The sequence below is a fragment of the Hirundo rustica genome, chromosome 25 (assembly GCF_015227805.2).
Source record: "Hirundo rustica isolate bHirRus1 chromosome 25, bHirRus1.pri.v3, whole genome shotgun sequence".
NCBI lineage: Eukaryota > Metazoa > Chordata > Aves > Passeriformes > Hirundinidae > Hirundo > Hirundo rustica.
Window position 1 is genome coordinate 2,158,526 of NC_053474.1, and position 15,569 is coordinate 2,174,094.

The 15,569-nt window shown below is 43.7% G+C and overlaps 1 protein-coding gene across 4 annotated transcripts; it reads left to right on the forward strand.

Moving 5' to 3' along the window:
* Positions 1-911: 911 nt before the first annotated feature.
* Positions 912-14,634, forward strand: CLSPN (claspin). 4 transcript variants are annotated; one of them, XM_058423558.1, is made up of 26 exons: positions 912-1,009; positions 1,775-1,904; positions 2,404-2,852; positions 3,167-3,334; positions 3,951-4,040; positions 4,262-4,334; positions 4,590-4,698; positions 5,236-5,789; positions 6,237-6,428; positions 6,850-7,052; positions 7,428-7,630; positions 7,789-7,853; positions 8,217-8,422; positions 8,942-9,102; positions 9,200-9,426; positions 9,622-9,736; positions 10,398-10,485; positions 10,793-10,887; positions 11,466-11,630; positions 11,725-11,846; positions 12,117-12,244; positions 12,548-12,650; positions 12,731-12,813; positions 12,987-13,148; positions 13,352-13,487; positions 14,229-14,634. In XM_058423558.1, exons 1-25 carry the CDS (start codon positions 971-973, stop codon positions 13,463-13,465), a joined length of 4,044 nt encoding a protein of 1,347 aa, XP_058279541.1. In that variant the 5' UTR covers positions 912-970; the 3' UTR covers positions 13,466-13,487; positions 14,229-14,634. The 4 variants fall into 4 exon arrangements, with proteins under 4 accessions (XP_058279541.1, XP_039942061.1, XP_039942063.1 ...); XM_040086127.2 differs by having other exon boundaries at positions 13,352-14,634; XM_040086129.1 differs by having other exon boundaries at positions 10,404-10,485; positions 13,352-14,634.
* Positions 14,635-15,569: the final 935 nt, after the last annotated feature.

The following is a 15,569-nucleotide window of genomic DNA, read 5'->3' on the forward strand; positions in this document are numbered from 1 at the left end:
GAGACTTGATGACTTATGAGAGGTAGAACTTAAAACCTCTGTAGGTAGAGGAAATTTTCAGAAATTCAAGGGAGAAATTGAAAGAAATTGAAAGAATTTACCCAAAAGGTTCGAGCCTTCATTCATCTAACACGAGTGGGGTTGGCTCAGAGTATGTCTGTACAGCAGCCAATGGAAAATGCGTGTATTTTATTCTGTAAATAGGACACTGCTGACAGTAATAGCTGCGTGTATCTAATAACCATGAGCTCGACTCGTGTGCTCTCACCCGCACGGTCACCCGGAGACACGACATGTAGCGTATCCCAAAGATCAAAATGAAACATAGGCTCTGTTTAACCCATGAAACAACGTGAAATATTTTGGGAGCAGAGCTCCGTCCCCACAATGTCGATAACTGACAGAGCTGTAAATCCCCTCCCAGCCCCTCACTTCTCCTCACGTCCTCTCTCGCTCCCTCATGAACCCTCTTGGTGCTTCACGACGGCTCTCGTGCCCTCACGACTCCTCTCAGTCCCCCACGTCCTCCTCAGCCCCCAGCATCTCCTCGCGTCCCCTCTCGTCCCGTCTCGGTCCCTCACATTCCCCCTCATCCCCTCTCGACCCTTCGTGTCCCCTCATGTCCCCTCATATTCCCTCATGTCCCCTCATATTCCCTCGTGTCCCCTCATATTCCCTCGTGTCCCCTCATATTCCCTCGTGTCCCCTCACGGTCCCGCCTCAGCCCGGGCGCGAGGAGCACCCCGTCCGCCAGGCGGCGCAATCGTGAGCGCGGGCGGCCTGAGAACGGGAGCCGCGATTGGTCCATGCGGAGGGGCGGGGCTCCTCGGAACCCCGCCCAACAAGCGGGCCGGGGCGGGGCTCACGGCTCTGTTCTGGGCAGCCATTGGGTAATGTCGGGGCGGGGCGGGGCCAGGTCAGCGCGCGAAGGCTCGAAGCGGTCCCCGGGCGGCGGGAGCGCGGGTGGGCCATGGCGGCGGTATCGGTAACAACGGAGGGTCCCATTGAGGTGAGTCCTGCCGCTCCCCTCCGTTCGGCATGACCGGCAGGCTGCTGACGGCGGAGACAGCTCGCGGCTGCCTGCGGCCTTGCCGTTCCTCGGGCTGCGGCGGGGTGGAAGGCCCGGGAGGGACAGCGAGGGAGATGGCGGTTCCAATAACCCTTCTGCTACGGTGCCTTTTCCGGTCGCAGTGCCGGTGGCGATGCCAGTAGCCACCAGCCACCCGTGCCCGCCGCCCTTGATCGCGGGCTGTCCCGCGCCGTCACCTGGCTCGCCCCTCCTGGCAGACTACAGCTCCCAGCATTCCCCTTGTCCGCCCTGCCGGCCGCGGGGCACGCTGGGAAGGCCGCGCTCAGCCGGCCTCCGCGGATGCGGTGCATGCCGGGAGGGCTGCTGGACCCGCGGTGACGGGTCTGAATAAAAACAATAATTAAAAAAAAATAATAAAACAACGAGTTATGGTCGTTCGTTCTGAATACAGTCACGTCAAGCAATGTCAGTTGTGCTTTTGATGTGCAAACTCGCAAACTACCCTATAGGAGGATAGTCATTTGTATTGATAAATATGGTAAATATCAATAATAATAACAAATATTAATAAATATGCAAATATCAACATTGATAGTTAGACTATAAGGCGAATGCATGAATATGAGGCGGACTTCATTGTGTGTGAGGGCTTAGCCAAGGTTTTGGAATGAACTTAGATGCCAGCAGTCAGGATTCCATTAAAAATATTTACCCCATTTAGAAAAATCCTATTTTACTTCGTAGCTTCCCCTGCCGGATTTGAACCCAGACTTGCAGAAACCCCTGGACAGCGACTCTGACAGTGGCCAGGGCAGCTGTGAGACAGCCTCCCCAGGTCCCCTTGGCAAGAGCACAGCATCCTTTGAGGACAGAGGTCTGTAACACTTCCATGAATTGTTTTCTCCCAACACTACATTTTTTTGTTTCATAAATACTTTTTAGGAGGTTGTCACTGCTGCAGGAATCCGAACTCTTGTTGTTGCTTGGAATGTGGACAGGCATCTTTAAACCTCGGAAGAGTGTTTTTTGAACCACAGAAAGAAAAAGACTGAATGGGATGTGTCTTAATTACTTATTCACTTTTTTTCCTGTTTTGTTTAATCTATGTAGTGTAGTTTTTATTACTATTTCAAGGCAGGACACTACAGTGAAGGGGTTTCATCTTTCCCTTTTTTTTTTTTAAGGTTAAAAACATTTCACATCAATTTGGGTTAATTAAATGCTGTTCTCTGGGGAGAAGTGGATTTTGAAAAGTCGAGTTCAAGCTCATTTGCTGTAGATGGTGACATATGTCAAATTTAACCGATGTAAATCTGGTTGTTTGTTAATTAACTGGTGGCGCCTCCCTTTTTTATTTTCACGTGTTTCGCCAGATTCAGAAGAAGAAATTTTTGTGCGTAAGAGAGCAAAAAACAAGAAGGTGCTTCAGGACAGCGAGAGCGAAGAGGGGGAGGATGGAGGCTCATCTGTGCAGGAGGATGCTTTGGGTGGAGACAAGGAAAATGGGGAGGAAAAGGAGAACGTTGCTGCTGAAAAGAACAAGAAATCCCATCGTATCCGCCCAGCTCTGCTGGACAGTGATGACAGTGACACTGGTGACCGGTTGCAGATTGAAAACCTTGAAACAGGCAGGAGGTCTGGCTTGCTAGAAGAGGAGAGACCTCTAAAATCTGTGAAAAAGTACAGGAAACATAAACATAAACATGACGTTGAGGAGGAGCCAGCAAAAGAACCTGTAGCAAAATCCAGAAGAAGGAAGCAGAAGGAGAAAATTATGGAGTCCATTAAACAGCTGAGAAAAGAAAAGAAACCTGTGGCAGAGGTGGGTATTTTGGCAGAAAACCTCAGATAATTTCTCAGCTAAGTTCAGTTTATTATTGCTTGTGGTTATTTCCAAAGCTTCAGTGTTGTGTCCTCATTCCTGCAGCAGGTTTGAGATCCACAGGGATCCATGGAACATCATGCAAGCCTAACCTGCAAAGTCTGCAGATTCATTTCAGTTAAATTACATTAAATTTGCAGTTTAAGGAAGTACAACACCTAATGCTTGATGACTTAGTGCCATTTCAAGTTAATGTCAAAGAACCAAAGGGACCTTCTGAAGGGAATCACATGAATGTTTTATTCTTCTGGAAGCAGGTGGATGGTGGTGAGAGGCTTCCCTTCAATGACAGTGGATGTCTTCTGGATGACAAGGACCTCTTTGATAATGGCTTGGAAGAGGAGAATGATCAACCCCTTGAGGATGAAGAGTCTCTAGAATCCATACGAGCAGCCATGAAAAACAAAATAAAACAATACAAGGTACCAATTGACTGTGGTGCAAAATTATTGTAAATGTACTCTCTTTCAAACTGATAGAGAATAGGTTTAGATTAGATATTAAGAAGAAATTGTTCCCTGTGAGGGTGGGGAGGCCCTGGCACAGGGTGCCCAGAGAAGCTGTGGCTGCCCCATCCCTGGAAGTGTCCAAGGCCAGGTTGGACATTGGGACTTGGAGCAGCCTGGGACAGTGGAAGTGTCCCTGTCCATGGCAGGGGCTGGAATGGGATGATCTTTAAGGTCTTTTGCAACCCAAGTCATTCCATGATTACTGGATTTTGTAGGAATTTGTATCTGAGCAGGTTCTAAAACTCTCTTTGACCATGGTGGAGCTGTAGTGCTGTGGCAGAAGAGAGGAGAGCCTTCTGGGGTTTTTTGTTTTTAAAGATGAAGGGATGTTGTCCTGGCAAGTTAAAAAGATGGTGCTGGAGTAGGAGCTTTGGAATCTGCCCTGGTGTAGGGTTTGTGCTGATTTATGAGTACATTTGCTGGATTTTCTGACCTGTGCTAGTTCTGTACAGTTATTTGTGATGTGTTTGCCCTTGATAGCACCAGTGTATTGAATAGAAATCATTTAATTTCTTCTTATGCTCCACAGAACAAAGAACGTTTTCCTGACAGTGAAGGCTACAAACATGTATTTGATGAGGAGAATGAGGAGCCTGTATTAAAGGAGCCAAAAAGAAAGGTGAAGTCTTCATCTTTTTAAAGCTCTGTACTGTTGTTTGTCGTGACTAAAATGGTTTTGTATGCACAGTGTGGTTTTGTTGTTTTTGGTGGGCTTTTTTAACTGGATGATTTATTCTGACTCCTTTCTGTTTGAAAGGGGAAAAACAATCTATTTAAGAAGTAGACAGAGCACCATGTTTTGTTTCCTGGCTTCAGAAGCCTTTCTTTTCTCCCCTTAAGGAGCGGAAAGCAGCAAGGTTAAGTAAAGAAGCCATTAAACAACTACACAGCGAGACTCAACGACTTATTAGAGGTAAAACTTAAATTCTTTATGTGTAAAGGGGTATAAACTGTTCAGAAATTCAGAGGAGAAATCAAAATATTTACCCAGAAGGTTAGAGCCTTCTTTGACATAACCTGACTTATTGAGGGTTGAAGGGTGCAAGATCATTTGTATTGAAGGACCTGTTAAAGGTATTTTTGTAACTAATGAAAATAAAGATACTTGTTATCAAATAAAGGGCTCAGATGATGTTTTAAATCTTCTCTCACCATCTTTCTCTGGCAGAATCATCTGTGTCACTCCCATATCATGTGCCTGAAGCTAAAAGTGTTCACGACTTCTTCAAGAGCAGACCTCGACCAGCATGTCAAGGAAATGCCATGGCCCTGCTGAAGTAAGGGCTTAAACCTTCCTCATGCAATTTTTTCATAAACTTTAAGCATCTCTAGCTTTTCCTTTGAGGATAACTAGACTTTCTTAGGCTCCTTTAAATCCATAAAAGCAGGAAATGAGGAGAATGTCATTGCTAGCACCAAGCAATGCTGCTCTCCTGACAGAGTCATACTATTGATGTGGTCAGGGCCAGGAGTAACTCATGAAGGAACTTGCTGGTGCAGAGTTACTTTAATGGGATTTAGGCTGAACTCCAATATTTTCCTTGGTCTGTTTCTTCTCTGAGTAATGTGTAGTAAAATACTGAAGCTACATTAGTCACAAAATCCCTCAGGAATTTCATACTGTGAGACTGTAACCAGTACAAAGCTTTTACACTTCCTTAGGTTCTCATGATTAAGTTTTCCAGATTTCTGTCCTTCACCTCTTTGTACACATTAATGACAATAATTAGGAAATGGTTTCTTCCACTCAGTTTGTCTTCAGCCTAACCCCATTTTCACACTAACCATGGGTGATGTGTTTCTGCCTTTGTTAGGTCCTCTAAATACCAGCTGCCCCTAAATGAAGGATCTGCAGCCATTGGGAACTTGAGCAAGGATTGCAAAGATGGGCCAGTGGAAGGTGATCAATCAGCAGCTGCTGAACCAGAAGTGAACCTGGGCAGAGATGTTGATGCTTCTGTGACTGAGCCTCTCGCTGCTGAAGGGAAGGACTTGCCAGACGATTGTGCTGAGCAGCCCAGGCAGGACAGGGAGGATTCTCATGCAGTTACAGGGACTGTAACTGGTGATAACACAGAGGAACAGCAGCTCTCCAACTGCCTGAGCGCTGACTGTGGTGGGCAAAAGGAGAGTGAAATTCCTCCAGCATCTGGAGACGCCCTCATGGAAAGAGGGGAAACAGCACCAGATGTACAAGGTGAAACAAGCAGTCAGCAAGTGGGGCCTGGACTGGTGGCACAGCCTGAAAAAGGGAGGAAATCCAAGCTGGATAAACTTCGTGAACTGGGAATAGACCTGTCCATCCAGCCAAGAATCTGCTCTGACAACAAATCCTTCATAAACCTCGATGAAGCTGAATCAAATAAAGGTATCACTTGTGTTGTAGCCCTAAGCACTGTTGATCTGAGCTGGGCTGGAAAATTCAGAAATATTTAGGTGATAGAACAGTCAGGCACATTCACTTACTGGTGTGGATTCTTTAAGAAGAAATTGTTAACAGAAATTTAGAATTGCCTGGGAGGCTGGGCTGGAAGTGAATTGATGTCTAGTGGACAAATGGTAGTCAATGTAAGATAATTTAATACTAGCTGATATCAATTAAATATAAGCTACAGCAAAAATATTCTGTGGTGGTTTATTATTAGTTGAGTAGAGTGGTTTTGAAAATATTTTGGTATTCAAGATTTGGCTTTTAAACTTAGCTTTGAACTAAACTTTGGGGGCAGAAGAAGCTCAAGACCTACTCTTACTACAATTTGTAACAATCAATGCTTTTACATGCTATCACATTGATTTAATTAATATGTATTTAAAGAACTAGAAGCGCTGAAAGCACGGTTCTTGAAGCACAGTCTCCAGACATCGAAATCCAAAGCGGAACGGGCCATAAATATGAACATTATCCGTAAGGAAACGACATCTGATGGGAAAGAGGAGCTGAGAGCAGACGTGGTGCCAGCAGTTTTGGCTGCAGAGAGCCTGGAGGAAGCAGTCCACACAAAGCCAGGTTGGTGTGGGAGAAGAAGAGACGAGGATTGAATTGGAAAACGCTTTTGTTTGTATTTTCCTCTCTCGTGCTCTGTTTCCCAGTGCTGCCTTACAAAATTCAGGGGAAGGGATCTTCATTTGTAAGATTACTGTGTAGATTCCCTCCCTGTTTTAATAAAAAAATCTTGGTAGAGCACTTCAATAGCAGTGGCCTGTGTAGGACAGCCTCAGTCAGATCTTTCTGACTGGTTCCTTAGATTTCTCATGTTTCCATGAGGAGCTTTGGCTGCCCCATCCCTGGAAGAGTCCAAGCCCAGGTTGGACAGGGCTTGGAGCAGCCTGGTCTAAGGAGGGTGCCCCTGCCCATGGCAGTGGTGGAACTGGGTAATCTTAAAGGTCTCTTCCAACCCAAACCCTTCCCTGAATCTTTTCCTGTGCAGGTGAAAAGCTCCAGGCCCTGAAGGCCAAGCTCCAGGAGGCCATGAAGCTCCGCAGGAGCGAGGAGCGCCAGAAGCGGCAAGCGCTGTTTAAGCTGGACAACGAGGAAATGCTGGAGGAAGAGGAGGAAGAGGAGGAGGAAGAGATGACAGATGAGTCTGAGGAGGAAGAGGAAGAAGAAGAAGAAGAAGGAGGTGATCACGAGGTCTGTATGAAACATTTTTCCATCACCTCATCAGCTTCTCCATTCTGCTTCCTCTCCTCAATGGAATGGGACTTTTGTACACTACTAATCAGGGAAATTGCCAAGAATTCTAACCAGAAACTAAAAAATCGCTGTAGTTGGCATATTCAGGGTTTGGATTGTCTAACCTTGGCTTCATGAGTATTTTCTTTATTTGTCCAAACACCGTTCAAACCGAATAGAAATGTTTAAAAGATTTCAATGTCCCTTCCTCTTTTTAAATAAATCCTTGGCTCATTGCTGGCTGGGCCAAACAGCTCACGTGCCTCACCTGGGGTAGGGTTTGCCATGACAATAATCATTGTATCTGTGCTGTGTTTGGGGATGTTTTTTTAGAATTCAGAATTTCAGCTTGATGAAGCAGAGGAAGAGAATGAAGATACAGAAGAGAAACACACGGAAGATGTTGATAAAGAAACTGACAAAGAATCAATTGATGGAGAAAAGGTGGAGAAATCTGAACATGGTGATTCTGTTCTAAAACATCCTTCAACAGAGTCCACATTGATGCTTTTTAAGGACAGCTCCTCAAAAATGGGGTAAATAATCCAAAAAATGGCAACTGAGAATTTTTAAATTTGATCAGCATGTGTAGATTATTTTATTTAAAGTGCCTTTTATAAGTATTTTTGTGTTTCCTTCGGTTTTTTTGCAATTTGTCCTGAATTTATTAGCAATTACCTTTTATGAATTGCAGCTATTCTCTTCCTGATGAAAAACTGGAAATGGAAGAGACTGTAGACAAAGGACCTACTAAGTTAGGTAAGGTAAAATTATTGCCCTAGATAATTGGAGTGTTTTATTTGTTTGCTTTTGTTTTTTACTTAGCACATATAAAAGTTCCTGTTAAAGATGGTATTCAGTATTTCTGTTATTTCATCACTTGTATATAGTAATATTTTTAAAAATATTTTTCAAAATAATACTGGAAGCAGCATGGAATGTCAGAAATCAATAAGAAAAGTAAAAAAGTGTAATAAGGTTCCTATAAGAAGAAGGAAATCCAACATGACCGCAAAATAAATTTTTAGCAAGGTGTCGGTGTTGAAAAATATTATATTGAGCTTTTACTGGATTACACACATTAAAAAAAAAGTTCAGCACTATTTTTTTTTTTGTTTCCAGAGGATGATGATTCATTTTCTCTCCCAACAATGGTGAAGGAGAACAGCCACAACAGCAGCTTTGAGTTCATTTGCTCCATGATCCCATCCTACCAGCCCTGTAACAAACAGGCCTCGAGGGGAGGGAGCTTCTTACCTGCAGCAGGGGGGTTCAGGTCACCCTCCCCAGGTTTCCTCAAAACCAGTTTTATCAGCTCCACTTCCAAGGTGAGATTCTCAGTCCTGTTCACGTCTTACACTGACCAGTGGAAAGTAAATAAATGTATTTCACCCTGATGGTCAGATCTGTCAAAAGAATCAAACCAGACAAATGCTTTGGTGTCAGTGAGAGCAAACTGCCCCTCGGGTTTGTGCCCACGTTGGAATGGATAAAAATGACACTATAAAACTTGTATTCCAAAGCATCAAAGAAAAGATGCTATCATCTGGCTTTTATATTTAAAATATGTGCACCATAAATATGGTTTTTAAAAACGCTTACGTGGGCTACACAACTGAGAGATCTGATGTCAGTGAACTCCTGTGGTGTGTTGGAGCAGCATGGACATCGTTTGACTCCTGCATGGTTTGGGTTGGAAGGAGCCTCAAAGCTCATCTCATCCCATCCCTGCCACTGTCCCGGGGATGGGGCAGCCACAGCTTCTCTTAAAAGTCTGTTGCAGTGCCCCTTGCATTTAAATTCAGGCTTGCTAAATGACTTGTGTATTTTTGTATTCCCTTGACTAGAGCTCAGGAAAGACCTCTGAGCCTTCTCTTCCCATAGAAGATTCCCAGGACCTGTATAATGCCTCTCCTGAGCCCAAGAGTTTATTTCCAGGGCCTGGGGAGTCAAGGTTTCAATTTTCCCTGGAAGATGACACTCAAAGCCAGCTGCTCGATGCAGATGGGTGAGTGACGGCTGTAAAAGGATGATGCTCTGTGCCTGTTAACAGAAACAGGATGTGCACACCAGCAAGAGTTTTCTAACCACAGCCCTTCTTTCAGGTTCTTGAACGTTGGACAACACAGGAATAAATACCAGTCCTCAAAGCACCAGCTGCCTCTGGCTAGCATGGATGAGAATGCCATGGATGCCAACATGGATGAGTTACTGGACCTGTGTTCTGGCCAGTTCAGCAGCCAAGCTCAGCACGTGCCAAACACCAGCAGCACCAAAAAGCAGAACATGGAGGAACTGCTCAATCTTTGCTCAGGAAAATTCGTGTCTCAGAGTACGTCCTCAATTCTCTTTTCAGCTCTGCTGCTCACTTGATTTAGAAATTTTTAGCTGAGGTAACTTCAGGTCTGGGCACTGCTGCCACGTGTGGAATTTTGTTTTTGTTTTGGAGCATGTGCAGTTTAATTTCTAGGGTGTTCTCTGACACTTTAAGAGCAGGAATAAGTTGCCATCTTCTTGCTTTCTGTAGCAGGCTCTCCAACATGGGCTTCTTCAGTGTTTTCCAAGGCAGAAAAAGACAGTGACATAGAAGATCCAATGGCAGAGGCTCTGGAGCTCTGTTCAGGCTCCTTTCCCACAGACAGGTGAGCATTGCTCTCCTAAAATTCACTGAAGTTAATTCTGGCAGCTGTCTTGTTTCACTCTTAGAAGTGTTTTCTTGTTTAACATCAATTTGCTGTCAGTGAAAATGTGCTTTGTTTTGGAGGTGAAGGAATATCTAAAATTGCTCAGCAATTACTCTCTAATTGGCAGCATAAACTGTTTCCCACAGCTACTGTGAAGGGGAATTCTTTGTCTTTCACTGATAGTGAAACAGTGAAGAACTTTGGTTAAACTGAGAAAAGATGGTTAAAAGTGGGACTTTTGGAGTCTGTTCTGGGCTGCTGCAACCAAATGTAAAGTTGGATACCTGGAGGTTTTTATTGACTAAATTGAAAAGTGTGTGGCTGCCTGACAAAAGGATAGTGAGGCTTAATGAGTGGGAATGTTAATGAGATCCAAGAGGAGCTTGAGAGGGGGGAAAAAATTGGAAATTAGTGCTTGTCCCATGGTTTCTGCCAGTGAAGACCTGAAGCCAACTCTAATGGGGATTTGGGGCATTTATAGCTAAATGCTGCTGGCAGATTGTAACTCTGAGCACTCACAGGAAATTGCCTGATAGCAGCTGAGGTGCGTGTTGAAATTTTGCTTTGATTTACTGAAGGTAAAATGAAAATGCCTTTCTCCCATTTATGTTTTCCCTAGGGAAGAGGAAGAGGAAGAAGAGGAGGAGCAGGAAGAACTCGGTGGTTTTCAGCTTTTAACAGATGATGAGGCCTTGGCAAGTGAAGAGGTATGAACTGATGGAGCCAGGCAGCTGCTGGATAAAATGGATAATTCCATTTATCTTCCTAGGTTTTTAATATACCCATCAATGCAAAGTACCACAACTTCCATAACAGGCTACTGAAACATTTTTCAGAGCAAACTTTGGATCATTTAAAAGATCTCTTTAATAGAATGATACAGTGAAAAATGCAAATCCTCTGAAATATGCCTGATGTTTTAGTGTCTTGTTAATTGAAGAGCAGACAAATCTGTTGTTACAAAGCAATCCGCTCTCAGAAAATCCTTACTTCTGAAAACTTTCTCTTTGACAGGATGAAAAAGGTGAAGATAGTGCTGCTGAAGAAGCAGAAATGAGTGATGAAGAAGAAGAACTGCTGAGGCATAGACCAGGCTTGAAGAAAAAACTGTAATTATTTTTTTAAAATCTTAATTACCAGAGAGAATAGAATAGCACTAATAGCACTAGGAATTTAGTCTGGAATTATTCCCTCTCCAGTAGATGTTTATATGGTCTGGTTTTTTACTTTGGTGCTACCATGTTGCATGAATTTAACTGTGTTACTTGTTATAGGTGGTTTCCATAATAATTTTCATTATAGATGGAAATCAAAAAGCTGCAATAAAAGCAGTGCAACACTTTTTTTTGACCAAAAAAAAGGGATGCAAGAATATTGTTGTCATTCCTCGTGTCTTAAGATCTTATTTGTCCTAACAAGTAAAACACAGAGTTGATAGTTATTAGATCATCTTTGGAATCTGATGGATGACAATGATTTGGGGTGGTACACGATGTTAGGCCATTTGTGGAAATGTGCAAGAACTCGAGGCTTAGTCTCTCCAAAAATTACCTGAGAAATTACGATACATCCTTAGGAAATGCATTCATTTCATGTCAAAAGGTAAATCCTGCTTTCAGAAGATTTCTGTGATGGCCGTTATGCTCCCAAACTGAACCCTTTCAACTTTTTTGGGTTTTTTTCATAGAAAACTGCAAGATTTCATGGAAGAGGAGGCAGAGCTGTCGGGGAGCGACGTGGGAAGCGAGGATGAGTATGACGGCGAAGACCTGAACGAATACGAAGAGGAGATTATCGACGAGGAGCTGCCGGACGAAGCGGAATTAGGAGACCAGATACAGAAACTCCACATGTCAGTGCCACTCTCAGCAGATTTTTGGGGGGCGTTTGGCCCTGGCTCTGGGGCAGAACCTGAGCTAACCTGTCCCTGTCTGCTGTGCTGGCAGGAAGGCGATGCTGGACGATGACAAGCGCCAGCTCCGCCTCTACCAGGAGCGGTACCTGCTGGATGGGGACCTGCACAGCGACGGCCCGGGCAGGACCAGGAGGTTCAGATGGAAAAACATAGGTGACCCGTGATCCAGAGTTAATAGAGGGGGAGAGGGATTGAAAACAGAGCTTGTGTGTGCGTGAAGTAGCTCTTAGTGGTCCTCAGGAAAGTATTTCGGGAATAAACTGGAGGGGGTGATTCTGGATTTTTTGTTTGGATGGTTGTTTTTTTTTTTTTTTTTTTTTTGCCTTGTTTGTTTGATTGGTTTTGGTTTGGGTTTTTTTTGTTGTTTTTTTACTAGCCTCCGTTTTCAAATTTAATAGCTGACTGTCTTGTTTTGTTGCCTAGATTTTGCTTCGCAGATGGACTTGTTTCAGAGAGATTCGGACAACGAGGAGGAGAATGAAGAGTTTGATGAGACAGAAGTGAAGTGGAGGAAGGAGCGATTTGAGCGAGAGCAGTGGCTTCGTGAGCAGGTACTGGTGAGCTGCTAGAAAGGCTTGCTCAGACTCTGCATCATTGCTGGGTGTGAAACTTTATTCCTCAAATTAAACTTCAGTATTAGGTCAGATTTCTCAGCTGAATGTGATGCTGTTCATTAATAGAACAAGGATGATGAAGTATCTGAGAAATTGCAATAACCTCTTACAGCAGAAAGTAAATAAAATTAATTTACATAAAGAAAATAATTACTTAAAATACTGAAGGAAATGTCTATTTGCAATGTGAAATTTTTTTCATATTTTTGAAATATTTGAATTGTCTTCTCTCTGCTACAGAAGGAAAAAAATAAAGAGCAGGAGGAGGAGGAAGAAATTGGTGGACACAGCGAATTCATGAAGCTGGCAAAAAAAGTGACTGCCAAGTCCCTGCAGAAGAAAGGTGAGCTAGATTTTTATTGAAGTGACAAGAAAAGGAGAGAAAGAGTTCAAAAACTGATCTTTCCCCCATGTCTCTGGCAGCCAGCCCAGCAGTGGTGGCACAAGACACAGCTCTGTTACCCAGGAACCCCTTTGAAGCCTTCAAACCTGCTGGTGACATCCAGGTGGGTGCCAATCCTCAGAAATGGCATTTCTGAACCCAGCCAAGTCAGCTGCCCCTGAATTCTGAGCACTTCTGGTTTTAGTTGTTGTAATGAGTGGAGAGGAGAGTAACTCACTAAGCAAACCTGCCTTGCTTCCTGAGCGTGGTTTGATGCAGCTTTTCTTTGCCTTTCAGATAAAAAATGGGTCACTCTTGAACAGACCTAAAGCTGTCCTTCAGAAGCTGGCAGCTATGTCAGATCTTAACCCAAATGCCCCTCGAAATTCAAGGAATTTTGTCTTTCATACACTTTCACCAGAGAAGAGTGAAGAGGCAAAGGAGAAATCAAAACCTCAGGTAAAGATCTGGGCAGCAGGAGCTGCCAGTTGTGGGGATTATTTGAATATACAGGCACTGAAATCTGCCAAGCAGTTAAGAGCACTGCTGTCTTAAAAATTCCCTTTGTGCTCTCACGCCAAGTATTTCTCTCATTGAATTGAGACTTTGTTTTGGACATGTTGTGTATTCTTGTGTATTCTAATATATTTGCCTGCCCTCAGGTGAAGAAGAGAAGCCCTTCTGCAGCAATAACATCAGCAGCAAAGCGGCCCAGAGTAGAAAGCTCAGAGGAAACCAGTCAAAGCAGGAGCATTTTCCAGTACTTGGAGAGCTGAATATTCCCGTTTGGACCCAAAGGTTGTGTCTCCTCTTTGCCAGCTCCAGTTTATTTTGCCAATCTGCCAGAAATCACCAGGGTGCCACCTCATTGACAAGTTCCAGTGATTTCCAGGCAGTGGTTTTGTGCTTTTGTTTTTTTTTTTTTTTTTTCCTCGGTCCTCTGTGGCAAATGGGAGCACAAAATCCATTTCCTGGTTTGGAATGAAATGTTCACTTGGTATTTCCCAAGCATTAAGGAAACTTCCACTGCTGTGGGCTGTCCTCACAGGTGCTGCAGAGGTATCAGTTCCAGCTGGAAATGCCATTTGTGGTAGCTGAAAGCACAATAAAAGAAGAATTTCTACAGCTCTGGGAGAGAATGAAGCAGTGTTGGCCATGGCAGGACACTTGTTTACATTTGCAGCACAAAATTTTAGCTGTGGCTCCCTCCAGTGTCTTGTTTTCTTTAATGTTGAGCATTTATTAAGTTTTGCCTTTTTAAGAAGCTCTAATTTATCCTTGCAATGTTTACTTTGTGGAAAAGGTCCTAGTCTCTTCTGAGGCAATATGAGAAGGGTTCTTTCCAAGTTTTTATTGCTCTTGATGTCCTTAAACTTGCCAGATGGATGTGTGTGAGGAGAGGGAAGAATGAGAGTAAGGTGCGGGAGAGGAAAAGGAGTTTTGGGGGCTTTATTTGCATTGGTGGGGGAAGTTGCTGGGGCTGCTTTGATTTGCCCAACTTCAGGCTGTCTTTAACCATCCCTTCTGTTTTCATGGAAGCTGCACTCATCCAAGAGAAACCATCCTTTGCTGAGCAGCCAGTAAGGAAAGGGCTGCTCCAGAATGAGGGAATGCGTAAGGAGCCGTCATTCACAGCTGCTCTAAACAGTGTGAGAGAAACTTGAGCCAGGGTGTCCAGCATTCCTGAGGACTCTGATCACAAGCTGAACACGGTGCAGAGCAGATAAAGGTGCCACAGGGTCCTGCTCCAAAGCTAAACATCTCTGGATTGTCACATACTTGAGGTGCCGACGCGGTCCGAGAAGTGTCGGAGCTGTAAATTTTGTAACGTCCTGAGCACACGCCCGGTGTGCTGTGTGTAAAATATTTTATTGTACAGTATGTTATGAAGACTTATGGTACTAATCGAAGTGCAACTTTACAATAAAACGTGGTTTTAATTTTGGAGGCAGTTAGAATTCATTTACAGGGTTTCGCTCAGTTGTATGCGTGTCTTGGGTTTTTTTTATTTCTGTCTATTTTTTGTTGCTGCTTTATTTTTTTTTTTGTAGCCACAACTCAGCCCTTCACTAGGAACAGCTGCAATAATATTGGAGTACAACAAAAACAACCCCTTGTGTTTATTGGAGCGTGGATTTTCAACTCCTCAAGTCTTCCACTTGGGTTTGCATAAAATTCTTGGCCTGAAGAATATGGGTTTTTTCCTGCTTCAACAGTTTCAGATTTTTTAGTTCCCAGACAAAACTTTCTTTATCCTTAAGAAGTGTGTGTTTCAGTTCCCCGCAGCAATTCTAATGATAAGTGTACCTGGATTTGGGATGGGAGGTTAAGGAAGAGGAATTACCTTTCCTCCTCCGTTATCAGACTCTTCTTGAAGGCCCATGTAACTAAAAGATTTCTGAACGCCCCACTTCATTCTTTATCAGTGTTTCACTGATAGGAAAGTTTGTACGAATTCACCACGGATTTGTTGGGTAAAAACATTCAAGCCCCAAACTTGAGCATTTTCCCTGAATTTTGCTCCTGCTCTGCCACTAGAGCGCAGCAAGAGAATGTGCTTGCTCTGCCACAGGGGCAAGGCAAAATCATTAAAGCTTAAACTGTGTCTTGACTCCAGGGGAAATTCTTGCCGTTTTCCATGCTCTGGCATTGCGAGGGATTAAATTTATAGAGACCTATAATTGCTACATTTTTGCATTAGAAAGTGGTAGCTTGAGGAGCACCTTTAGAGGGTTGGCTGAGTCCTGGTGGTTTCCTGGCTTCTCCTCAGCACATGCCACTAGCCATAATTATGCCTTTTATTTTGCTTTCCCTGTAGAGTTTTCCCTTTAAAATACATTTCCCTTGTTCCAGAGCCAAGGGTAGAAAAATACTTTTGAG

Bases quoted from the DNA above. Each gene is read 5' to 3' on its own strand.
- CLSPN (XM_040086127.2), top strand. From the start codon at position 971: ATGGCGGCGGTATCGGTAACAACGGAGGGTCCCATTGAG. The intron at 12,651-12,730 runs GTGAGCTAGATT...TGTCTCTGGCAG, and splicing joins CAAGTCCCTGCAGAAGAAAG to CCAGCCCAGCAGTGGTGGCA. The intron at 12,814-12,986 runs GTGGGTGCCAAT...TTTGCCTTTCAG, and splicing joins AACCTGCTGGTGACATCCAG to ATAAAAAATGGGTCACTCTT.